The sequence below is a fragment of the Octodon degus genome, unplaced genomic scaffold, assembly GCF_000260255.1.
Source record: "Octodon degus isolate 3935 unplaced genomic scaffold, OctDeg1.0 scaffold00112, whole genome shotgun sequence".
Taxonomy (NCBI): domain Eukaryota; kingdom Metazoa; phylum Chordata; class Mammalia; order Rodentia; family Octodontidae; genus Octodon; species Octodon degus.
Window position 1 is genome coordinate 7,265,282 of NW_004524688.1, and position 24,921 is coordinate 7,290,202.

The 24,921-nt window shown below is 56.0% G+C and overlaps 1 protein-coding gene across 2 annotated transcripts in view; it reads left to right on the forward strand.

The window, feature by feature from the left end:
- The first annotated feature begins 1,869 nt into the window (after positions 1-1,869).
- Positions 1,870-24,921, forward strand: part of Aatk (apoptosis associated tyrosine kinase) — a 30,105-nt gene continuing 7,053 nt past the window's right edge. The window contains exons 1-7 of one of the 2 annotated variants that reach the window (XM_023699335.1): positions 1,870-1,962; positions 17,448-17,584; positions 20,150-20,297; positions 22,706-22,785; positions 23,050-23,168; positions 23,281-23,368; positions 24,314-24,447. In XM_023699335.1, the coding sequence (XP_023555103.1) occupies positions 17,540-17,584; positions 20,150-20,297; positions 22,706-22,785; positions 23,050-23,168; positions 23,281-23,368; positions 24,314-24,447 (614 nt within the window). In that variant the 5' untranslated portion in view covers positions 1,870-1,962; positions 17,448-17,539. The remainder of the gene's footprint in view (positions 1,963-17,447; positions 17,585-20,149; positions 20,298-22,705; positions 22,786-23,049; positions 23,169-23,280; positions 23,369-24,313; positions 24,448-24,921) is intronic. The other variant, XM_023699336.1, reaches the window with a different exon arrangement.

The following is a 24,921-nucleotide window of genomic DNA, read 5'->3' on the forward strand; positions in this document are numbered from 1 at the left end:
CCAGAGAAGCCTGCTCCCTTGGATATGATGGCTCCTCCCTGTGCCCCAGGTCCTACCTAAGAGGCTCTGTGGTTTGTGCTGGCTTGAATGGTGACACCTAGATTCATACCTACCCAGAACTTCAGTGTTGGCCTTTATTTGGAATCAGGGTCTTTTTATTTTGTGGCGCTGGAGATTGAACACAGGACCTTTGCACTCATCTCCAGCACTTTTTGTTGTTTATTTGGGGAAAGTGCATCACTAGGCTGTCTAGGGGGGACTCAAATTCAAGATCTTGGGCTGGGGAGATAGCTCAGTAGAATAAGCTCTTGCCTGGCAAGCACAGGGTCCTGAGTTCAATCCCCAGTACTACAAAATCAATCAATCAATCAATCAATCAATCAATCAATCAATCAAATTCAAGATCTTTCTGCCTCAGTCTCCCAGAGGATTGGGATTACAGGTTCACACCTCTGTCCAGTGGAAATAGGACCTTTGAAGATGTAATTAGTTAAGATGAAGTCATACTAAAGAAGGGGGAACCCTAAATTCAGTGGCTGGTGTCCGTGTAAGGCAGACACAGAGACACACCAGAAGATGACTCGTGTGGCTTGTGTCCAGATGTCCCCCAAAGCCTCATGCAATCATAGGTGAGGTTTTTCAGAGGTGGCGTGGTCTAGAGTGTGTGACTGATTCATGGTGCAATGCTAGGATTAAGGGTGGGTGATTACTAAATCAGTCCCCTGAGTGGTTTGGCACTGCCCCAGTTCTGGCAGCCTGGATACAACAGAGGGGCACAAAGAGGCTTGTCTTGTCCCTTGTTGCTTTGCTACCTTCCGCCTACCATGAACTGTTTCTCTTCTGTGATGCCTGCCTGCCAAGCCACCCTGCCTTGGAGCCAGCCAATTATGAACTGAAACCTCTGCAAGTTGTGAGCTAAATAAACCTTTCCCACTTTCACCTTGGGTGTTGGGTATTTTGTCTGAGCAACAAGAAAAGTAAAATAATTGCTGTATGAAAAGGGAGGTGGAGACTACAATGATACATCTATAAGTCAGGGGACACCTGGAACTCGAGAAAGGACCTTTCCCTGAAACACTAGGGTGAGCACAGGCCTGCCTGTGCCTCAGTCTCAGACTTCTGGTCTTCAGAACACAGTTTCTAGGGCCAGAGTTGGTGGCTTCTCCTGCTTCAGCGACTATGGGCAGGTGACAGGACTCCTGGGTGTGATATCCTTGGAGTAAGGTGAGGGCCTTACTTGGGCTCCAGGGTGCATTTTGGCCTCGGAGCCCACTAGCTCACTGGACTGTGCCATGAAGGGTGTGGACTGGTGGCAGCTCCCCAGACCCGTGTGGAGCAGTGTGCAGCAGAGGTTACTGGCCTGGTCCCTGGAGGTGAGGTGGGCTAGAGGGACAAGGCAGGTAGGGTTGTCCCTGGCCATGTGTCCCAACCAAGTCTCCTGCTGCCCCTCTCTTGTTGTCTTGGGCATCTTGGGGCTAAAGCTGGGCATGGGGAAGCCAACTTGACCTCATCCTGGATAGTCTGATGCAGACCAGTGCCAGGAACCCTGGCTTTCTGTCCAGGGCCACTGGGCTTTGCTGTCTTCTCTCCAGCTGGCCAGGACAAAGGGGGCTCAGAGGGGGCTCAGCTCAGGGGAGACTCCTGTGCTGTCCCTGTGGACTATTGGTTTCTAGACCCGTTGGCTGGCTCTGCCTGGAAGTCACAGAGGAGCCAGTGGCCATAGGAGAGCGTCCACAGCCTCCCCACCCCCCACAGAGGAAGCTGACAGAGGAAATGAGGGCAGCGGACGCGGGCCACAGCCAGTTCCCAGGCCGCCTGTCTGGGTGGATGGTTGCCTGAGAATGTCACCATAGGCAGTGTCACACAGCGTCCCTTGCCTTTCTGTGGCAGGCCCAAAGGTGGGTGGGGGTTACCTTGGGCAGCGCTGCAGTTGGAGCTACGTGGGAGCAGCCACCGGACCTGGTAGGGTGCATGGGGCTTTCTGGGAAGATGCAGGCCACTCTGGGGTGGGGAGGGAAACTGTGGGCCTCTGCTCTAGCAAGGATGTTGCCAGTGGACATGGCCATATGAGAGTGTGCCAGGCATGTGCAGGAGGCAGTTCTGGGCATCAGGGGTCGGTCACCCGTTATAGGTGACTGAGGTTAGGTTGCAAGCCGCTCAGTCCTAAGGTCACCCCTGGGGGGTGGCCATGCCTGTTCTGGCCCCACCCCCTGAAGATGAAAAGGTGATCCTGCCTTCTCTCTGCTCAGGGAATGGAGCCCAGCTCCACCCACTGGCCTAGGTTACCAGGGAGTCCTTCCTGGTCTCTTGCTTGGGCACCTGGCATCAGACAGCCTTGGGCAGCTGGCCTCGAGCTCAAGGTGGAAAGGACCTGCCTGTAGCCAGCTTAGGGATGGGGTGTCTGGTCCCACAGCTGTGCCCTCAGACCACTCTTAGAGACCAGCAAAACCGTGAGGAGGGAGGGTCCTCTATGAAGTGCTGCACACAGTTGAGCCCCTCCAGCTTCCCACTCTACCCTGTTGGCTCGACGTTCTTCACATTGTGAACAAGGGACCTGGGGTTTCCCTTAGCAAGGATCCTGTAGTTCTTGTACCCAGTTGTTCCTGTTCAGGGTGACCTATCAGCCCATGGCCAGGCCAGGACACATCTGGTGGGCTATCACTTGGTAAAGGCATGTGGCAGCTTTGGGGCTCCTGTCCCATTAGGTTTCTGCTCTGTTTGCTGCCTGGAGCCATCACTGGCCTGTGGTCCTGGCCCAAGCAGTCTTTTCTTGAGCTCCCGGCTTCCCACTGGAACTCCCAGGGTTCTAAGCTGAACACAGCCCCTGGCACAGGTGCTGGCATCTTAGTGGATTTGCTGCAACTGGACTCATCCATGTGACAGTGCACCCAGCCCTGGCAGCCCCTTGGCTGCGACCCTGCATCGCTCCTGGGCCACTGCACTGCCAGTCCTGGTGATGACCCATCTGCTCCTTGGCAGCTGAGCCTTTGGCTCTGTCTGGAGTTGGGCCCTTCCATGAGGTGCTGCTGGAAGCACCGAGGTGAGGCCTCCCTCCCCGCTCCCTTACCCACACTGAGATTAAGCTTGCATACCCTGAAGTCCCTCCAGTTAGCGTAGAGGATTCATAGATTTTTACAGCCATAACCTTTGCCAATTTTGGAGCATTTTGTCCATACCCATTAGCCATCACTCCCATCCCTGGCTGCTCCAGTCTTGGAGCCCTCAGATTTGCTTCCTGTCTGAAGTCAGCCATTCTGTGTGCTGTCCCCTCAGCAGGTCACATGGTCTCTTGTCACACGTGCCCTGTACCATTTGATGTGTGTGTACAGGTAGGCCATGGCCTTGGGATGTGGTTTCACATTCATGGGCCCTGAGGAGGATCTCCCTGGAGCTCCGCATCCCATGTCCTCCATGGGTGACCTTTTCTGAGCCTGTCTTTCCTGGAAGCACCAGGTGAGGTCCAGTCTCCTGATGGCCAGAGACAGTGAGCCCCATTCCAGGAGCTTGGTGGCCTTGTGGAGTCCCCTTTGTGAATGCCGCCCGAACCTTCTTGTTGCTCTCTAAAGCCCTGATACACCCTGGATAGCTCTTGTCAAATACCTATGTCTCCCAGCCTCGTTGCTTGTGGGTTTCCCAGCAGCCTTGTCCTGCCTGGTGATGGGTACGGCAGGGTGTGCCAAGTTGACTCTATAGCTTTGTGCAACCTGAACTGTTGGTGGGCATATTTATAGCTGCAGAGATTTGTCCCCTGTCTCTCCTCCAGAACCCAGGGTTCTAAGCAGTGACAAGCACAGCACTGGATGCAGGTGTCTTGATCACCCAGGAAGTTAACTGGAATCAGAGCCAAGCAGCCATTCCTAAGAGGCCAGTCCTGGCCCCTGGGGGTACTCAGCTGGGTGGGTGCCAGCTCTCAGCCTGTGCTAGTTCCATTTGACCTGCCCCTGCCAGGTAGGTCACAGGCACAGAGTTGCCTACAACTGCAACTACACCTGGCCTGGACCCTGCCCCAGCTATTCTGTGGCTCCAAGGCTTCTGAGGCCTTAGCCACCTCTCTCCGCTCATGAGCCCCTTGGTGGGCACAGCACTAGGTTCCTCTGCTCAGGAGCTAGATCTGATGAGTTGTTTTCCTCCCTCGACTGGCAGCCCAGAAGTCCCAAATAAAAATAATTCCAGTCACAATGCAATCTGATCTAACTGGGGACCTGTGGGTTTCCTGGGTGCAGAGCCGAGCCTCACAGCCCCTTTGCCTTGCCGGTATTGGGTGGTATCAGGGCTGGGTCCCATGGTGACTAGGAGTCAAGGGAAGCATGTCAGGGGGCTGAAGCTGGGGCCGAGGTGGGCTGATGTCTGTGCAGGGAGGGCAATCTGTGTGGCACAGGAACCAGCCCTAGGGACAGAGCAGTGAGGACCCCATGGGACCTCAACCTCCTACCTCAGCCAGCTGTCAGCTGCGGGATTTTTACCATGGGCACAGGATGCATGGGGCTCGGGGTCATCCTGGTCTCCCACACCTCTTGAGGCCAACCTTGGGGCAGACCCTAGGTTGCCTGGGAGAGAAGGGGGTGCTGAGGGCTTGTTGTATGTTAGAACAGGCTTGTTGCCAGCAATGGTCATGCTGGCAAGACTTAATTTCTTCCTGGGCCTCCCTGGTGCCTGGGTGTTGATTTCAGTACAACTTGTTGAGGGGCAAGCCAGGTAGGTTTCAGGGTCTTAGGAGAGTTCTGGGGAGCCCCGTGGGGGTCCCTGCATAGTGAGGGCTGGTGCTCCCCTGTGAGCCTGTGTGTGCTTCAGGATGGTGGTGATGGGGTCAGTGTGAGGAAGATGTGCGCATGTGAACACGTGGCTCTCTTTGTAAGAGGTGCACACACAGGAGGATGTGTATGTGCTTGTGTGTGTGCAAGTGTGTACTGAATTTATATATGAGCACATGAATGGGTGGTGCCAGGGTAGACATACTTGCGTGTGTTTGAGCACAAGTATGTGAAGACATGGTTGCACGTATGGCTGTGGGGCATGCACGTTTGTGTCCATGTGGGTGCCTGTGTGTGTAAGGCACCAGTGTGAGGAGTGGGAATGTGCATGTCTCCGTTGGGGTCCTCCGAGTTCCCCAGCTCCAGGCTCCTTGCTTAGGTTTCCGGGTACTGGTGACCTTTTATTTCCCAGGCGACACTGAAGACAAAAAGGAGACCAACACCACTCTTACCTACCACCCACTGCCCTCTGGAGCTGGGTCCAGGGCCTGAGAATGCAGTGGCAACCATGTGGCCCCCTCTACCATGGTCCACCTGCAGAGGAGCTGACCCTATAGCTCACTGTGCCTGCAGCCCCACCCTGGTCACCTTGGTGATGGGCAGCATGGTTGAGGTGATTTGGAAGGGAGGACTGGGCCTGAACTGGCCAGTCTGTCCAAGGCCTGGTGGCTGCAGGAACTGGGCTGGCTTTGGCCCTGTGGGTTACACCTCACTTGGCAGAAAAGCTGCAGCTACCTCTCAGGCACTGGACACCCATGTTCAGTTCTCTTGAGGGAGCCTGTCGAGGGCCCTGGGGCTGAAGAGGGTGGAAAGGAGCTGGGGTGGGAAGTGCTATGTATGCCTGTGCTTCTAGGTGACATTGTCTTGTCTCCCAGCGGGGGACTCAGTGGGGTCTGGCTGCCCCCTTCCTGGAGCTTAGCTTTGGAGGTGGGCAGGGTGGGTCTCAGTGTCCTGTCTGTGGGGCTGGGAGTTATCTGGAATTACCTAGCTCATGAGGGTGGGACACCTCTAGACGTGGCCTCTGTCTGGTGAGACTCTGGAGAGACAGGTCCAAGTGACAGCTGGGTGGAGAGGCTAGGCTCTTCAGAAAGACCAGGTGGCACTAGACATGGCTTCTGTTCTCCACCTGGATGAGGTACTTGTGCCTCCATCTGGGCTTGGGCAAATCTTTGCCAGGAAGCCCTGACCTTAGTCCCACAGCTCAGCTGTCCTCAGATGCTTTGTGGGGGACAGGGCGTTCCTCCTCCTCCCCTGTCCTGGGAACCCCAGAAGCCTGCTGCATGCTCCAGCCAGAAGCTGGAGGGGGCATCTGTGCCAGACACCTGGGGAGGGGTGGCCCTGGCCCAGCACCCCCATGGGGCTGGCTGCCTTGGCTTCCCAGCAGCAGCGGCCCCGCCTGGCTTGCATGAGTTCCTTCCTGTCCAGATCCCATTTGCATCACCACGTGGGTGGGTGGTGGGGCTGGGGCTGGTGCCAGGAGGTCCTCAGAGCCCCAGCCTGCCATGTCTCACCTCTCCAGGGGCTGCAGGATGGCCCATGGACTCAGAAACTGGATGGGGTCCCAAGAAGAGGTCCCCAGGATAGTCATGGCTCCCATTCTAGGAGGGTTTAGGTGGAAGTAACAGGGGTGCATGGCCATCTCCTCTGCTCACAGAGCACTCCTATGTCTCTGCGGTCCCCATCTTGTAGGGCCCCATGACCACAGGCCCCTTGGCACTGCTAGAATTGCCTGTAGGACACGCCACGTCCCTGGACTTAGACAGTGCTTATGGAGGAAGTAAAGAGTTGTTGTCCCCGATGTCCCCACTGCCCCGAGGTGTCTCAGCTCACCACTTCCTCACCAATACTCATTACTTTTCTTTGCCAGTCCTCGAAGGTCAGGCTGTTCTCCCCATCCTCATGCAGCACATCATCCTCCAGCCCCTGGGGAGACTGAGGCAGCCATAAGGGGATTCCTGGGAGATGGGCTTTTCCCTTTCTTTCTTTTTTTTTTTTTTTCTTTCTTTACTTTTTTTGCTAGTAGGGGTTGAACCTACTTCATACTAAGCCACACCCCAGCCCCCTCTTTACTTTTGATTTTGAGACAGGTCTTGCTGAGTTGGCCAGCTGGGCTGGAGCTTGCAATCCTCCCACCTCAGCTTCCTGAGGCTCTTCAGATGCTGGATTTCCCTCCCTTGTTGCATCCTGTGCCTCTTGTTCAGGGTGTCCTCTGGGGCCAGGCTGCGTGGCCTCCAGTGTCCCCAACCACCTCATTCCTTATGGGACTTCATGGGCTGGGAGCCAGCCCTCCCTTGAGGCTCTGGGCCAGGCCTGGGTGGGGTTCACGGGCAGGACTGCCTGTGACAGGGAGGGGATGTCTAGGAGCTGATGAGCCGTCTGCACAAGGCAGAGGCTTTGGCCAGTGGGACCTGTGCTCCAGCAGAGGACAATCAGCCCAGGCAGACAGGGCCAGGAGGAGGGGCCCCAGAATCTGAAACCCCATGGTGGGGATCTGGCCTTGAGGTTCTTAAAAGAAGTGACTACGTTAGGTCTGGTAATGAAATAAAATTATACCTTCTCTCATTTTCAACACAGAGGGGGCTTCTAGTAGGAAACATGCAGAACAAAATCACCCAGGTCTCCACCAACCAAGAAAACTGCTGTTCACATTTTGGGGTATTTTCTTCCAGCTTTACCTTTTTTGGCATAGTTGTGGTTGGTATTTGCAGTCTGCATTCTGCCCTTGGGTTTAGCTTTATTGAAGTAAATCAGTGTAGACTGAAGTGCACCTCTGGACTTCATGAGTTTTGACATATTTCAAAGCTGTTCTTAGCTGCAGAGATGTTTCTGTCCACATCTGTGAGCCCTGATGGTGCACCAGCGTCACAGGTGCGCCTCGTGCCAGATGCCTCACGTGTGCCTCCATTCTTAAGCCATATGACATCACAGTATGGCCTTATCCCTGTTTGTTTATTTATTTATTTAGTTAGTACAGGGTCTCACTATGTAGCTTGGACTCAGTGGTCCTCCTGTTTTCAGCCTCCCCAGTGCTGGGATTACAGGCGAGCGTCACCACGCCCAGACTTGGTTGCCAGCTCAGTGCACCAGGGGGCAGGGTCGGTACAGCATGTGGTACTGGGGATTGAACCCCAGTCCCTGTGCGTGTCTGAGCAGGCACTTAGTCTGCTGAGCTATCTTACCACTCATCCTCCCTGTTTATTTAAAACATCTTTTTTTTTTTTTTTTTTGGTGGTACCAAAGATTGAACTCAGGACCTTGTGCTTGCTAGGCAGGTGCTTAAGCCGCTTAGCTATCTCCCCAGCCCTAAAACATCTTTTAAAATTCACTTTTTATGTCTTCCTTTACAAATATGCCACTGTTTTATCTTTTTTTTTTTTTTTTTTTTTTTTTTGTGGCTGGGTTATCCTGCCCTGGGGGAGGGGCTGGCGTGGCATGTGGTACTGGAGATTGAACCAAAGTCTTGCTTGTCTAAGCTTGCCTAAGCAGGTGCTTTAGACTGCTGAGCTATCTCGTCAGCCCTTGTATGCCACTGTTTTTAAGGAACTCTTTCATTGTTAAATATTAGGGGTGCTTCCTTTGTAAATGCCACTGCAGTGAATAGCTTTGTGTGGGGAGGATTTTCTGTTTGTGGCTTTGATTTACCCATTCTTACATCCACATTTGTTCTGGGTGTGTGGGTCCTTAGTTTGAAATCCCCAGTGGGGGATTACCTGGCTACAGGGCAGGCTGGGCTCCAAGGCTGTCCCATTTACCACTGGCTGCAGAGCCTGGGCCGTGGCTCTGCTTTCCAGCTCTCACTGGAAGCCTCCACTGCCTGCACATGGATGTGGTATTATACACCTGTAATCCTAGCACTCTGGAAAGGTAAGGCAAGAGGATGGCAAGTTCTGGCCCAGCCTGGGCAATTTAGTGACCTAGCAAGACATTGTCTCAAAATAAAAAACAAAGAGAGGGGCAGGGGATGTAGGTCAGCGTGAAGGCCCTTGGTTCAATCTCTTATACGGCAAAATACATTTTTTAAGCTCCTGCTTAGGCAGAGCACAGTGGCCAGGGTTTGATCCCTGGCCTGTGGTGCTGGCCCCACCTGCAGGGTGCACCGAGCCAGTAATGGAGACTGGGTGTGGTGGCATGCGTCTGTAATCCCAGCACTTGGGAGGCTGAAAACAGGAGAATCACTACAAGTCCAGTCCGTGTAGTGAGACCCCGTATACCCTATCCTAAATACGTAAGTCCAATGTGCTATCCATTGTACTACAGAGCCAGATCTAAATACAGAAAAAAAATACATTTTTAAAAATTATGATCAAAGCTATAGATGTTTTTTGGGGATGGATGGTTTATATTTGCTCGCTTGTGAGCTGGTGTCACATGGTTTTCTCCTTCATGTTTTGGGGGTCTTTTTTTTTTTTTTTTGCAGTACTGGGTATTGAACTCAGGACCCTGCACTTGCCAGGCAAACGCTTATTCTACTGAGCTATCTCCCCGGCCCTTGAGGGTCTTAAAGTATTTTTTTTTTTTGCAGATTATGTGCTTTGTACAGTAATGATATACTTTCTATGGAGTCATTTTTCCTGGTGCTGTGTACCTTTAATTTGGGGACTTTTATTGATCATATATTTTATCATAGCCAGGTCTCCCATCTTATGATTTATTATTATTATTATTATTACTATTATTATACCATTACTTTCATTTTTTTATTTTTTTATTTTTTTTAAATTATTTATTTATGTGTGTGTGTGTGTGTGTGTGTGTGTGTGCGCGCGCGCGTGCGCGGCCAGCTCAGCCCACCAGGGGGCGGGGCTGGCTGGCATGTGGTGCTGGAGGATTGAACTGTGGTCCCTGTGCTTTGCTGAGCTTGTTCTAAGTAGGTGCTTTAGACCACTGAGCCATCTCACCAGCCCTATACCATTACTTTTAGCTTGAAAGCTCATCTCCATCCAGGATACTGGTGCTGGGGCATAGCGCAGTGCTACAGTGCTCACCTGGTAGGTGCAAAGCTCTGGGTTCAACCTTAACCACAACACAAAACAAAAACTAAATCTCTGCTAGTTACCTGTTTTAAGATGCTGCAGTTGGCTTAGGTGCCCTGGATCAGTTTGGTGACTGGTGGGGATGCGATGGGACTGCCCACTTGCCAGGCCTGGCTTGTTATGCCCACTGGCCACCTTCCTGGTATGCAGGTTCCTGACAGCTAGGGCCATGGTGGCGCGGTGACACTGCGGGCTTTGCTATATTCACAGGAGGTGCAGGCTCTGTTCTTTGCTCTTTCTTCCCAGTTTTTCACCCCTGCCTGCCCAGAGCTCTGTCAGAGGGGTCCCCCTTAGTGGACAGGAAAAAGTGAGAGCAGATGAGGGGCCCGGATGCTGCAGACTGTCCTCTGCAAATTGTCAGATAAAACAGAAGCTTTGATAATCACAGAGGGGGACTCTCTTGGCCCAAGATGTGACTCAGGGGTTGCACGGAGTGTGTGTGTGAGGGACAACTCTTGCCCTTTTCTCTTGGAGGCCACTACCCGTCTCCTCTAGCTCCGCACCAAGGCCTCCCCACATCTCTCGCATCTGCTCCTCCAGGAGACAGAGCACAGAGTCCATCCATAGGCTCAAGCCCAGCCTCTTTCTGGGGTCATGAACACAGGGTGGGACAGGCAACCAGGAGGCAAAGGAGTCTGAGCCCCAAACTTCTGCCTGCACTTTTGCATATCCTTGCCCACCTTTGGGCAATTTGGGGCAAGTTTTGGATGTGGGCCAGGTTGGGCCTGTGCAAAGGAACCTTGACTTTTGCTGCCACCCAAGACAAATGAGGAGCTGGGCATGGTGGTGCACACTTGTAATCTCAGCACTCTGGGAGGCTGAGGTAGGAGGACTTCAAGTTCTAGCCCAGCCTGGACAACTTAGGAAAGTTGTCTCAATTAAAAATAAAATACAAAAGGACTAGGAATATAGTTCAGTGTGAAGCCCCAGAAGAAATTATCAATACTAGAAAGAAGGGAAAAAAAAAGGCAAAAGGGGAGTGAACCCTACATCACCAAGTAAGAACCTTCCTGGAGGGCCAAGCAGGGGTAGAGCCCCAGAGTTCCCAGTTGCCCCTCACCTATGTGCTGGATGCCCTGGGATCTGGCCCTGCTTGGGAGCCATGGAGGTAGTTCCTTGGCCTGGTGTTCCCTGTAACATGTCTCTATAGGGCCAGAAAATCCAGTGCCCTCAAGCTCAGACTGTACATGAGTCCTCCTTGTATCCTGGGGTGTGCTGATCAGCAGGACAGACAGCAGGCTTTATAGACCCTGAATTCTGGTGTGAGGCTTAGGAGGAGGGGTGGAGGGCGCTGTAAGAGAGGGACCCTGCCTTTCTCTCCTTGCACAACAGCCCCTGGGTGGATGCAGTCTTGGTCTCATGGGGCTGGGTTGCTAATTCTGGGGTGACATGCTGAGGATTTGGGCATGCACTGAATTTGTGAGTGTGCACAGAAGCTGTGAGTGTGCACAGAAGTTGTGTGTAGAGGCTGTGAGTGTGCAGAGATTGAGTATGCATAGAGGTTGCAGGTGTGCACAGACAGCTGCGTGTGTTCACAGAGGTTGCAGGTGTGCTCAGAGGCTGTAATTTTGTGCGGAGGTTGCAAGTGTGCAGAGACTGAGCGTGCACAGAGGTTTGCACATGAGCACAGGTAGCCCGCAGCACATGTGGGTGGAGCCTGGGGGAGCACATTAGACCCCATGGAAAGACCTTGCTGACACTCAGAGCAGCTGTGGTGGGGCCTAGGTCCTGCGGACAGTTGTGCAGAACTGAGCAGGTCGGATGACCTGGATGTGTGTGCCTCCCAGGCCTGAGGGTTCTTCCTGGGAGCCACATGAATTGTGGCCAGGGGTTGGGCAATAGGCCATCTCCACCTCTCCCAGGTCACTCCCAAAACCCTCCCAGTGGCCTGGAGCGAAGGACTGGTCACTTTTATGACTTTGGCAGGGCCTTCTCTGGGAGGTAGGGCTGGTTAGAGAGGTCTAGGGCTGGGATGGAGCAGTTCATGAGTGTCCTGCCCCCACTCTGTCAACTGGGAGTGCATAGAGAGGCACCTGACTATGGGAGTCAGGAGTGGCTATGTCCAGCCCTGTGAATCTCTCAGCAGACCAGACTGTCAGGTGGCCTTAAAGTGGTAGTAGCATATAGCGCAAGGTCACTAAGTCCACGGAACTTGTGACTGTCTATGGGCGGGCAGCATCCCCTCAGCCCTTTGGAAGAGGGCTGGAGGCCTATCACTCCTGAACTGCTCTGGGGAATGGGGCCAGGAGCTCAGTGTTAATGGGGCTGAGCTCACAGATGGTCTGCTGGTGGAGGGACCTGGCAGATGGCCCAGCCCATGTGTATCCAGCTCCTCCTCACAGTGTGGCTGGGGGCCCTTGCGGGGAGTGCAGCCACTCTGCAGCTCAAGTTCAAGCCACAGCCTCAGCACAAGCCCAGAGCACAGAGAAGGACACGGGGATCCAGTCCATAGTCACCTGGCTCCAAGGAGGAGACATCAGGTTAAATGGGGCTGGTGGAGCAAAGCTGTTCAGTTTACGGTGGCTGGGAAGCAAAGCAGGGGAGCAGTGCCAGAGAGGAAGAGGCAGAGGGATTAGACATAAATCCCAAGGCCATGTTGGGCGGGGTGGCACATGCCTCTAGTCCCAGTACTCAGGACACTAAGGAAGGAGAATTGCCATGAGTTCAAGGTCAGCCTGAGCTACATATCGAGTTCAAGCCCAGCCTGAACTGCATAATGAGACCCTGTCTGAAAAACTCAAGAATAGCCAGGTGTAGTGGTGCATGTCTGTAATCTCAGCACTTGGGAGGCTGAGGCAGGAGGTTTGTTGTGAGTTCGAGGCCAACCTAAACTGAATAGTGAGATCCTATCTCAAATGCAGAACAAATACAGCAAAACAACCCCCGACAAAAATCCTCCCTAAAAACTCAAGAACAAGTAAATGAATGAATAAATTAAAAACCCCAGTGTCTCTCTCCTTGACCTACCAGACACACCTAGAAGCGTACTTCCCCAGCTACGCTGGTGAGTCCAGCCACAGGGTCCCACACTGGGGTAGCAGAGTTGGCCTCTTCCACCCCAGGTTGCCCTGAAATGCCGATCTCTGTCTTATCTTCTCCCTCCCAGTTTGTCAGGGACTTCCTGCCTGATGGCCCCCCCAGGCAGAGTCACCCACCTGGAGCTGTCCCTACCATGCTGTGAAGGATGGCAGGTGGATGCTCCTCCCTATAGCTAAAAGTCCCCCTTACCTACAAGTCAGTACATGACAGCCACCTCCTGCAGGGGCTACCCAGACAGGCAGAGTGGGGCAGGACCTGAGCCCCAAGTACCCCTGGAGCCCAAGGAGGTGTTTCCTGGGCAGTCGGGGTATTCCTATGGTTAAAAGGCCCCCCACCCCAAACCTGGCAGTGCCTTCCCCAGAGCCACATGTGGCCACATTTAGTTTGCTAGTCTGTGGGCAGAGACCCCTGACCCCATGAAATTCTAGGATCTGCTACCCCCTCCTCAGGAACTGTCTTCAGAGGGTCTGGACTGCAGCTCTTGGGGTCTCCAGTCTTCCTACTTGCTTTGAGGGCAGTGTTTAGGGACAGGGCTCAGGGGCCCATAGTGACAGAGCCATGGACAAAGTGTTCTTAGCAGGTGCACAGAAAAAACAGCGTAGGCCTGAGACCCCAGTGGAGCTGAGGCTGGCACAGCAGTTACCTAGCAGAGCCATGGGGTCCTTGTTGCCACCAGAGTTAGCCAAGGCTGGGCAGGGCAAATGGAGCCCCAGCCATCCCTCCTGGGAAGGGCCCTGTGCCCAGACGTGTCCTTACACTGGAGTTCCTAGGCTGCGTCCTCTCAAGCAGGCCCCTTTTCCCACACCAGTCATATAGTTGGTCACAACAAGCCTCTGCTCACTTGTCAAGGGTCTCCAGAGGACCAGGTTCCTCTGAAACACACGTCTAAATCAGCCAGAGTATACCACCTGATGAGGGTAAGGATCACACTGGGTAAGCCTGCCGCTGGGCCTCAAAGGTTGTGGGCAGAGCAGGTGCCCAGGGGGCCCCCAGGCCCTGAGTGACCCCAGACAGTGGACCCCTCAGAGAGACGGGGGGCAGAGCTTCTTGCGAGAGTGAGGGTGGGGCCTCTGGAGTGGGTGAGGCCTCTGGCAAGGGTGTGGGCGGGGCTGACCGCATGTGGGCGGGGCCCTGGGTGAGGGCGGGGCCATGGCTGGATGTGGGTGGGGCTGCCTGGTCAAGGGCTGTACTTCATAGGTGAAGAAGGTAGGGCCGTGCCTACCTGTGGGTGGGGCTGCCTGGGCAGGGACAGGGCCTCTCTGGTGAGGCTTGGGCTGTGCCTAGGGGTGGGGGTGGAACCCCAGAGGTAGGGGCCACTGCCAGGAGGACAGGGCCTGATTCAAAGCCTTGCTGTTTGAGGCCCAGGCCCGGCCCTGTCCTCTTTTGCTTTCCCCCCTCAGCCTTCTGTCCATTCCCTTCTGGCCTTGGTTTGGCAGTCTTCCACCTGCTGCTGAGCTAGGGTCTGTGAACATGGGGAAGGGACGTTTTCCTCATCTCTGCTCCCTCGCCCCCTGGTGGACAGAGGGAGGAAGTCTTCATCAGGGATGGTGCCCATCTCAAGTACTGGGGTGGGTTTCCTAACCCGGGGTCTTAACACTGCCTCCTCCAGCCCAACAGCCCAGGGCTTTCTGCTGGTCTGTCCATGTCTAGACCTCCTGCTAGGAGGCCACCGGCAGGCTGGCTCCTGCTTGGCTTACTTGATCCATAGGCCTAACTCTCCCTACTACCACTTCTACCCAGCCCTCTACATCCTTGATCCTGGATTCAACTCCGAAGTGCCACATGGCATCCCTAGCCCTGTGAGCCCCTAGGGATCTCTTAGGAGCTGCTGGGCCTGGCACTGCCCTCAGGATGTATTGGTACCCAGGTGTCCTGCAGCTGGGATACCCCTCAGAATCATACCTGAGATGATGCCTTGTCACTCATGGTCCCAGGGCTCTTCTCTTTCTTGGCCATTCAACATGGGTGACCTGTGTTTCCCAGCTCCTCTTGGCACCCAGAGGGTGATTTATCCCTTGAAACAAGCAGGGACTCACCCCTGAGATTGTTATAAAAGCAAAAAGAGGGTGGGCTTTCCTGACCACTAGTAGGAGCACTCAACCATGGTTCATGGAGGAGAGAACACAGGACTGGGCAGGGCTGGCCTTGACCCCCTGGTGCATCTGCCGGGTATTTCTGGTGGTGCATTCGTAACTCTCCTTAGCCTTTTTTCTTACCTGCCAAGTGGAGATGATGCCTCCAGAGCAAGGTTGTGGGGACAGAAGGAAGGGCTGTGTGTACAGGTGCACATTCACTGTTGTGCACATGGTGTGTGTGTGTGTGTGTGTCCAAGTGCCAGCACATGTGCTGTGTCATTCTGGCAGGTGTGATGAGCCCCAGAGCACTGTGCTTGGTCCCCGCCATCTGGGGTCAAGCTCTTCCACCCTTGAAGCTGATTCTCTGGGCCCGGCAGCAGCCACCCCCTCCCCTACTGCCGCAGGTGCAGGGAGACTGGGCCAGGAAGCCTCATTTGAGAGTGTGCAGGTAGCTGAGAGCAGGCACAGCTCAGGGCTGAGTCAGCCTGAAGCCAAGGAGCCTGCCTTCTCCACCTGGTGCCATGCCATGGGACAGTTTACTCGTGGCCTGAACCAAGTCTCCTGACCCATGGGCCTTGGTGTCCCTATCGCAGAAAGGCTGGGGATGGGTCTGGAGGAAGGACGTGGGTGGATTGCCCCACTTGGGTTGTGGTTTCTACTTCCTGACCAGGCTTGGGCTCCAGTTGTAAGTTCAGGTCCCCCACCTCATAGGCTACCCTCACCCGGTCATCTCCCTGCCACTTGCCTCCACCTGGGAACATGGGTGGATGGAGTGGGCCTACTCAGCACCCCTCTGCCCACCCTCTGTGGTACCAAGTGACCCCACCTCCCAGTGACCCTCTGTGGTCAGGACTGACAACCTGGCTGGGAGGAAGGGCCAGGGTGGCTGCAGTACATTCTGCCTGTGGTGAGACGTGAAAAGTCCCAAAGGGGGTGGGGTAGGTAATGAGCTGTAGCACTTGCTAGTATCCTCGAGGACCACATAGCCAGCTCCAGGCCCTAAGGTCACCAAGTGGGCTGTTCATCCCTCAGGCAAAGGAGGGGAGGTGCTGCTTCGGGCACCAGATGGAGAAGGGAGAGTACATCACCATGGCAACAATGCAGGCCTCAGGGCACTCGTTGCTGCCTGGAGGTGCCAGGCTGCTCAGCATACCTGCTTGTGAGTCCTGGCCTGGCACCTGTGCTCCTGTATGTCTTGGGCATGAGGACACAGTGGTGCTTACATGTATGAGGGAAGTGCACATGCACAGGCCCATGCCATGCATGCACGCAGGCTCACCCTGGACCTTGTCTGTGAAAGCCCTCCAAGGGCACCTGCTTTGGGCTCTAAAGGATGGGGACACAGCCATGGATGGCTGCCTTCTACATGGGGCTTCATGTGCAGACCGAGCTGGTGACCCTGTCCTCTTGACACCTAGCCCTGCTTGCTTACCCCAGCTGCCCGAAGCCCATCTCTTTCCCAAGCATGGGTGTGGGAATGGCTTTGGCAGCCAGAGTGGGCATTCTAGGCTGTGTCTGCCTAGGCCTCATACTCACCACCTCCAGCAGCCCTTCCAAATGCCCTATCAGTCCTAATCCCCATGCTTGCTGCTGGAGATCTATGATTGGGAGCCAATGTCTAGTCAAAATTGGGAGGGAGCGTGTTGTGCTATCCTGAGGGGGCCCTGTTTCAACATCTGAGGTGGGGGCTGGGGAGATGGCTCAGTGGAATAAGCACTTTCCTGGCAAGCGCAACGGTCTGAGTTCAATCCCTGGTTCCACCAAAAAAAAACCAAAACAAAACAAAAGCAAAAAACAAAAACAAACAAACCCAAAAACCAAAAAAACACTCAACATCTGAGGTGATGGAGTTCATGTGAACCAGGTTCTGCAGAAGAAGGAGTGTCCCTATTGTGTCCAGGATGAAACAGCAGCACCAAGGGGACTTGGAAGTGGGTTGGGCATGAGATACCTTGGAGCAGCTCCTGCCCAGTACATAGAGGGCCACCTTCTGAGGGCTAGGGGGCTCCCTGCACTTTTCAGGAATGGAGGCTTACAACACAGGGCCCTGGCCTCCAGCTGTTCAGGGCCCAGCATGTGACCAGTGGCCAGTATTCAGCTCTGTGGTTTCTCCTTATAATGTCTGTGATGCCCTCCTAGCCTCAGAGGGACAGAGTAGGGTGCACAAAGTCCAGGAGAGAAATGAAGGGGTCTTCCCACAATCCCTGAGAACCTGAGCTCATGGAGATGTCAATGAACCCCTATGTGAGGAGCTGGGCCTTATTGGGCCACTTAGCCAAGCCAATGTGCCTCACATAGTGAAGATGACCATGGGCTTGCCATCCCTCTTCTGGCAGAGTGGCCCTCAGTGGTCAGCCACAGGACTGCAGGCTGTCTGCTGGCTCTGGCCTTTGTCAGGGTGCAGTGTCCTAGATGGCTTCCTTGAGCAAGCAGTTGGTACTGAGCCTCAGTGCAGAACTCTGGGGTCCAGAGTGGGGCAGGGGCCTGGGGGAAGAGTGGCTTGGCCCTTGCTGATGCCCAGCTCTGTTCTTCATGTGCTCCCTTTTCAGCAGACGGCGCCCCACTCAGCGAGCTCTCGTGGTCATCCTCCCTGGCCGTGGTGGCCGTGTCCTTCTCTGGACTCTTCACCATCATCGTCCTCATGCTGGCCTGCCTGTGCTGTAAGAAAGGTGGCATCGGGTTCAAGGTGAGGGCTGGGAGTCCACCAGGGCTGCCTATGGGGTCCCCAGGGGCTCTTGCACTCACTTGGCCTGAACTGTCCTCCCTCCTAGTGCTGCAGAGCCTGGGACCTCACAGCCCTTCTCCTGAGGCTCTCAGGGGCCCCTGCCCACTACCTGCCCCAGGCCTTTCAGGGGTTAGAAGGCCAAGGAAGCCCCTGAAGACTGGGGTGAGAGGGGCTCCCTGCAACCTGAGGGCTTTGACTCTGAATGGAGGGGATACTGTTGTGGGAGATTCTCAGACCCTTCCTCATTGCATCAGGGAAACAGAAGTCATGCAGACAGGTTTCTCAGGCCAGGCACCAGACTGTCATTTGGAACCCCTAGTTTGAGCATCTTCTTTCCATGAGCATCACCTGCAGGTTCTAGATGCCAGGGCACCTGTTAGCAACCACAGTGGCCAGTTTTACTGGGCCCAGGGAAGCTGGACTTGAGAGGTGAGCTCTGCTCTGAAGGTGGTGGCTGAGGGTAGACTGTCCCCCCCATGCAAGTCTCCCAGCCACCCCCATCCAGCTGTGGCTCCATCTAGCTGACATATGGAGCTGAACCCAATGCTGAGGCCCCACCTAGGGTGGTGTGGGCCGCAGTCCTGCTAGTCAGCACATTGCAGCCTGGCCAGGGCCCTCCAGCCATTCATGCCCCCACAAGGGGCAGCCCAGCTGGGCAGGAGGTCAGATTCCTGCACAGAGAGAGTAGGAATGGGAGGAGCCTCTTTTGGCCAAGCACAGCACCCCATCTGTATTTCAGGCCCAGCTCCCTCCTAAGTGACTAGCCCCATGTTAGAGTCCCACTTTTCTCTCCACCCTACTCAACGTCCTGTCCCAGAGAGTCATTTGATCTGGCACCTGCTCACCCCCTGCATTTTCCAGGGCTGCTATTGACTGCTTTCAAGGGGGGCTGAGTGCCTGGGTAGGATTGGTGCACACCACCCGCAATCCCCCCGCCACCTCCTGCACACAATTTTCCTGGAGGACCCTGAGGACACAGCCTCTGAGCTGTGGGGACAGGGGTGGGGGTGGGACAAAGGGTGGGACTTGGGCCTTCCTCGGGGCTCTATGAGAACAAGGCCCCACACACAGGCTAGCACCCCCGCCCTGTGCCCTCCTCACCTCCTGGGGAGCATGGTGCCCAGAACATTCCAGCGCCAGCAGACCCTGGCGGGGAGCTCCCTCTCAGGCTCCCCTCTTGGAGCTGCACTGAGGAAGGGGCTGGGCAGGCCTGATGCTGACCCTGTGCTACCTGGTCGTCCGATGCGCTGGCAGCACCTGGTGGGCACCCAGGCCAAATCGGCAGGTAATGGGCTAGAGCCAGGGCTGAGCTCACATGGGAGGGGGCATCTGCAGAGCCCAAGTGGTGAGGCCTTTGCCACAGCTGGGATGAAAGGAAGTCTTCTGGGCCCCAGGGAAGGGGTGTTGCCGCGGGAACCAGACTTCTCTCCTGTACTCTGAGTGGCTCCCTCTGGGTATGGACCCAGATTGGCCCACAGGAAAATCAACAGGGAGCCTATGACTCCTTTTTCACAGTAAGAAAACTGAGACCCAGAAAAAGGGGAGCCCCTTTATGTGGTAAGGATCTCAGGCCTCCTCCATCGCAGCCCAATGCCTGTACACAGGAGCACGGGCACTGGAGTGGGTGGCCAGGTTCCAACTCCACAGGCTGCCTCTTGACCCCGCAGAGCCTCTAATTCCCCACTGGGCAGCGGGGGTTGTAGGCAGGACAGCATGTGGCCAGGAGAAACTGTTACTGGTGTGTGTGTGTGTGTGTGTGTGTGTGTGTGTGTGTGTGTGTGTCCAAGGCTCACACCTTGGAATGTGCTCTGGACCTGGTGTGGGGTCTCCTCCAGTGGACCGTGGCAGCCCCATTTCAAGTCAGCAGGCTGGCCAAGAGGAGCTGCCCTAGGGTGCCCAGCACCAGGCTTTTAAGGAGCCTGGGCTCCAGGAGGAGGCAGAGGACCAGGGCTCACTTGGCAGGGAGGGTGTGCGACATTTCCTAGGGGGTGAAGGTGGCCATGGGTTTGCTATCCCTCTTCTGGCTAGGAGTGGGGGCACCTGATTGCTTCTCCTAGATGACTGTGAGGACTGGGTGGGATGATGCCCTCTGTCCCTGAGGTTGTCCCAAGACAAGATTGGATCACAGACAGGGCCCTGGGGTGAGTGACTCCTGGGGGTTGGGGTGGCTGAGAGGTGTTGCAGTCTGATTCTGGAAGGGCAGGGATGGCTGGTTTAGCCTCTTGCCCCAGTGTGGAGCTCTGCCCAGCCTGCCCATCCCCAAATCTAACACTGGCATTCCAGGGCTCACCATATTCTCTAGAGGGCTTAACTCTGGCCATGGCCCCTTTTGGGACAGCTGAGTTCCTGGGAACAGAGAGGCTAGGAGCAGGGCTCTGCAGAGGGAAGTGGGGAGGGCAGTTTTGCACATGGGTGCCCTCCACCTCCTGTCAGGATCACATCCGGAAAGGGTGCCTGTGGACCCTGGGCACACCCTTCCCTCTGACCCTTGAGGTGCTGGGCTCATGGCTGTGCCTTGGCCTGCAGGAGTTTGAGAATGCTGAGGGGGATGAGTATGCGGCCGACTGCTCGGCACAGGGCTCCCCGGCAGCAGCGGCGCAGAACGGGCCTGACGTGTACGTGCTGCCACTCACTGAGGTCTCCCTGCCCATGGCCAAGCAACCAGGCCGCTCAGGTGAGTGGGCCAGGTAGGGAGAACGGGGCTGGCCTCCCTTCCTTCTCCCATATCTTGGGGGTCAGCAGGCCTGGCCCTGGGGAAGCCCAAGGAACTCAGCTCTGGTGGTAGGGATGGTAGGGGCTGCGGACACGTGTGAACTCTCTGGATGTACCCCAGGCTGGGCTGTGGCTGAAGGTGGACTTTCCCCTCTAGATCTAGAGGCCAGCTGTCACCAGGTTTAGGGACAGCATTCCTCCTGCCACCTCCTCACCTGAGAGGGTGCATTTCAGAGGCTGGGGCAAGGTGGCCAGGCTCTGTGGGCCTGAGATTGGCCACCTTTCTGTGCTCTGAGATGCTTGGCCCTAGAGCCCCATTTTCTGTGTCCCCACTCTGCAGGGACATGGGCTTCATGGTGCCTACTCACTGAGGGGGACCCTTGTGGGGCTCCTTTGTGGGTGGGGTCAGGAATTGGGCTGGGGTTCCATTCACTAGGTACAGACACAAGTGTGGCCTTTTCCTGGGGCTTCCTTCTGCATGTCCCTCTTTAGGTCCCCTCCAGGGGGCCCTCCCACGATGCTGGCCACACAGACACGAACATGGGGTCCAGGGTACAGAGGTGATGGTTCAATGCCCAAGGCCTTAGAACTCCAGTTCTGTTCTGTTGTGGTGAGGTCCCTGGCCTCAGGCCACTTCCACGTTAGTCAACTCTCAGGCCCCTTGTCTGAAAGTTCTAACCAAGGGCCGCCTGCCCCCCCCCCCCGCCCACTGCCCAGCCTGGCTCCTCCATGGAAAGTGAGGGAGGGCATGTCAGGCCAGGGAGCCCCACAGACTCAACGGGGGCTCTGTTGGCACCAAGCATGTCACCATGGCCACTCAGCCTGCCCTACTGGGCCCTGACCACCGTGCTTCCCATCTCAAGTTACTGACTGGGCCTGCAGAGCAGAACTAGATGACCTCTAGCCACTACCCAGGCTCAATATTCCATGCATGTCCTCCAGCCCCAAATCTGGAGAAGTCCAGGCTAGGAGCGCATTTGTCCACTGGCCTGAAGGCTTTCAGCTGCCGCAGCACCTCCTGAAAGGGCAGGAATTCTCAACGGCATGGGGTTTGCCTTCCTGGGTGCCGTGGGGGTCTCCAAGTCCTGTGTGTGAGCTACAGTCCTAGCAGCCTTGTGCTGCTAGGAGCAGGTGGGAGCCACAGACCACCCTCAAGGCGGTGGCTGAGGCTGGGTCTATCTGTGGGGGCAAGTTTGTGCCTGGGACCCCATAATCCTTGAGATCCAGCTGGTTCCAGCCAGTGGAGGCCTCTCTACTGGGACAAGGGGTCAGGGATCCAGGGCAAGACAGAGGTGCATTTTTTCCATTGTTGCAGCTCTGGTCTGTTTTCTAGGGGGCACCGTGCTTCCGGGTCGGGGGGAGATTTTGGATGAAGCTATGGGTCCAGGATTAGAAACATGGGCAGAATAGTCACAAGATGGCAGAGGAGGACAGCTGTGCCAGCCTGGGGCCCCAGTCCCTCAGGCCCTCTGTGCCATACCTTACAACACATTTCTGCCTCCATGGCTCTCCTGATGTCTACTAGCATGGGACCCTAGCCTGCTTGGGGATAAGTGAGGTCCTGGAGACCCCATGGTGGGGGAGGGGGCTTCCAAGACTGAGGTGCACAGGAGTAGCTCCAGGACACAGGTCCAATGGGACCCCCACCCTAAAATCTGCATCAAGCCAACATAGCTCCCTCATCCCCAGGCTCTCCTGGGAGCCAGGCTCAGTTCCAATCCCTTCTGCCCTCTGAGCAGTTGGTGTGGGAATAGAATCCAGGGAATCCAGGGGGACATGAGTGGGTGCAGCCAGCTGCGGTCCCTTCCTCCTGAGCCTACGCTGACCCTTGCTGCCTGCTGACCTCACCCAGCCTAGCTCGCAGGGAGAATGGGCCCAGTGTGTCCCGTACAGGGCTGTGCCAAGCAGCCCCCAACAAAGGAGCCTTTGGTGTGCCTGGTGCTGGGATGCCATGGAGGGGTGGGGGCGGGCCGCTCTGGGGCCATCCCAGCCTCGGCATCAGCCTCCTGCTGCAGCCACACTGCCTGCTCGGTGTTGCTGTGCAGCAGGTCGAGCTTCAAGCCCTGCTGTCTTCAGCTTGGCTTGTCCCTGTGGCTCTGGTGTCCTTTTCTCAGGCCACTTAGTAATATGTCTGGGTGCAGCTTGCCAACTCCAGGCTCTCCTGGGCGTCAGCCATCCCTGTTCCTGAGATGGCTTGGCCCCTGATGGTGGCCCTCAAGTGTGGTGGCTCTGCCTTGGGTGCCTGGCTTACCCTCCCTGGCTGGTGCTGGGGCTCTCAAGGGAGCTCTCCAGGATAGTTGAGGAGCCAAGGAGAAAGCTGGAGAGTGGGAGGGGCTGACTGGGGTCCTGAGCCCCCCTGTCTTGTTACAGTGCAGCTCCTCAAGTCCACAGACCTGGGCCGGCACAGCCTTCTCTACCTGAAGGAGATCGGGCACGGCTGGTTTGGGAAGGTGAGTGTGGCAGCAGCCTCGTGTGAGGGAGGGGGCAGCATACTGGTCCTGGCTTCTTCTGGACCCCTTTCTCACTGTGGGCATTCAGAGAGAGCCAGGATAGCTCTGGTATAGATACATGCCCATGGTATTCCAGCCAAAAGGGTCCAGAACCCGTGCTGCAAAGGGTAAACTGAGGCACAGAAGGAAGTAGCTTATCCTGGGGGATGGAGGGGGAAGAAGAATGGGGCTGGAGTATGGCCTGGGTAATACCTGTCCCTGCAGGTGTTCCTGGGTGAGGTGCACTCGGGTGTCAGCAGCACCCAGGTGGTGGTGAAGGAACTGAAGGTGAGCGCCAGTGTGCAGGAGCAGATGCAGTTCCTGGAGGAGGCACAGCCCTACAGGTGGGTGGCACCTGGGGACAGGCAGCTGGAGGGGCACGTGCCAGTTGCCCAGGACCCCTGTAACAGAGGCAGGCTTTGTGCTACCCTGCCCCACCTTGCATGGCTCTTGCAGGGCCCTGCAGCACAGCAGTCTGCTCCAGTGCCTCGCCCAGTGTGCCGAGGTGACGCCCTACCTGCTGGTGATGGAGTTCTGCCCACTGGTGAGTGGCCGCTGGAGGGGAAGGGCTGCCCCTGCCTCTCTAGAGCCTTGGCTCTGAGCTGCTGCCCAGATGGGATGGGGAGGGGGTGCTCTGCTGAGTTGGGATCCTCCATGCCTTGGCCATATATGCCATCCCTGGCACCTCACATCTCCCCTAAAGCAGAATCCCAGGGAACCCTGCCCTGCCACCTTCCAGAGGAGGCCTGTGCAGAGCGGAGACCCAGAAGCCCCAGTAATGGCTCAGAGGGCTTGGGTAGCATAAGTGTGTCTCATTGCTTGGCTCTCCGAGCACCCTGGGTGGTAGTTCAGTACAGAGCAGGCCGGGGAACCCCACAGCCTGTTTAATCATGGTCAGGACCTGGCCACTTCCTCAGGGCAGATGCAAATCCTATGCCTGCAGCCTGCTGCCTGCTGCCCGCCCTGTAGCCCCCAGGCCCACACACAGCTCCAGCACTGGCACATTCTGAGGATACCTGGGTCACAGCTGGGTCCCCTGCAGGACAAAGGCTCCCACAGTCTGGTGTCCGGATTCCTGGGGTTGGGTTGTTAGCAGCTGTGGCTGCTAGCCTACCTTGTCTCCAGGCCTGGGTTCCTTCCTGGATTGCTTGGCAGCAAGCAGATGCACTTGGATTTGCATTCCTGTCTATTCACAGGGTCACGGTGCTACAGATTCTAAATGGCTGGCTGGCAGGGTTAGTTAGCAGAGGCCTTGTGGGAGGGCCTCCTGCCTGTGGGTCACCTGGCTGGCCTGTCCCTGGGACACAAAGCCTCTCCCCAGCTCTATAGAAAGCTGTTGCTCATGGCTGTAAGCCAGACACCATCTAGGCCCCATTTATCCCCAGTATGGGTCAGGGGCAAAGCAAGGCAAGGTGGGAGGCCCCAGGGCAGGGCAGCAGGCTGACAGCTGCTCCCTAACTGGGAGGTGACATGTGCTCCCTCTTGGTAGGGGGACCTTAAAGGCTACTTGAGAAGCTGCCGGGTGACAGAATCTATGGTGCCTGACCCCCTGACCTTGCAGCGAATGGCCTGTGAGGTGGCCTGTGGTGTCCTCCACCTGCACCGAAACAACTACGTGCACAGGTGAGGGGCAGGCAAGGCTACCCAGGCAGGGTCTTCTCTGCTGACCCATGGGGGTGGGCTCCTCATTGGCCCAAAGGATGGATGGTGCTGCTGCTCTTCGGGGCCTCATGAGGACGAACCAGATTAATGTACATGGCCTCAAGTAGCCATGCTATGAGGAATTTCACTAGATTTTAGAAACTGGGAAGATTAGGATTTGAAACCCTGAAGTGAGGGCCCCACACCAGCCCCACTCTGTCTCTCACAGAATGCTGGCCCTGCAAGGGAAAGGATGGCTTTGTCCTGCCTTGGGCAGTTGCAAAGACAGGTCAGGGTGCTCAGCCCCTTAGGAACCTGGGGGACATGCCGGAAGAAGTAGTGATGGACGAGTGGCCCCCGCCAGCCCTGGATGCCGCACAGGCCGTCCTCCCCAACAATATCCTGGTGCTGAGTGATGACACAGGCAACTCCAGCATCAGTGATTTTGTTGAAGAG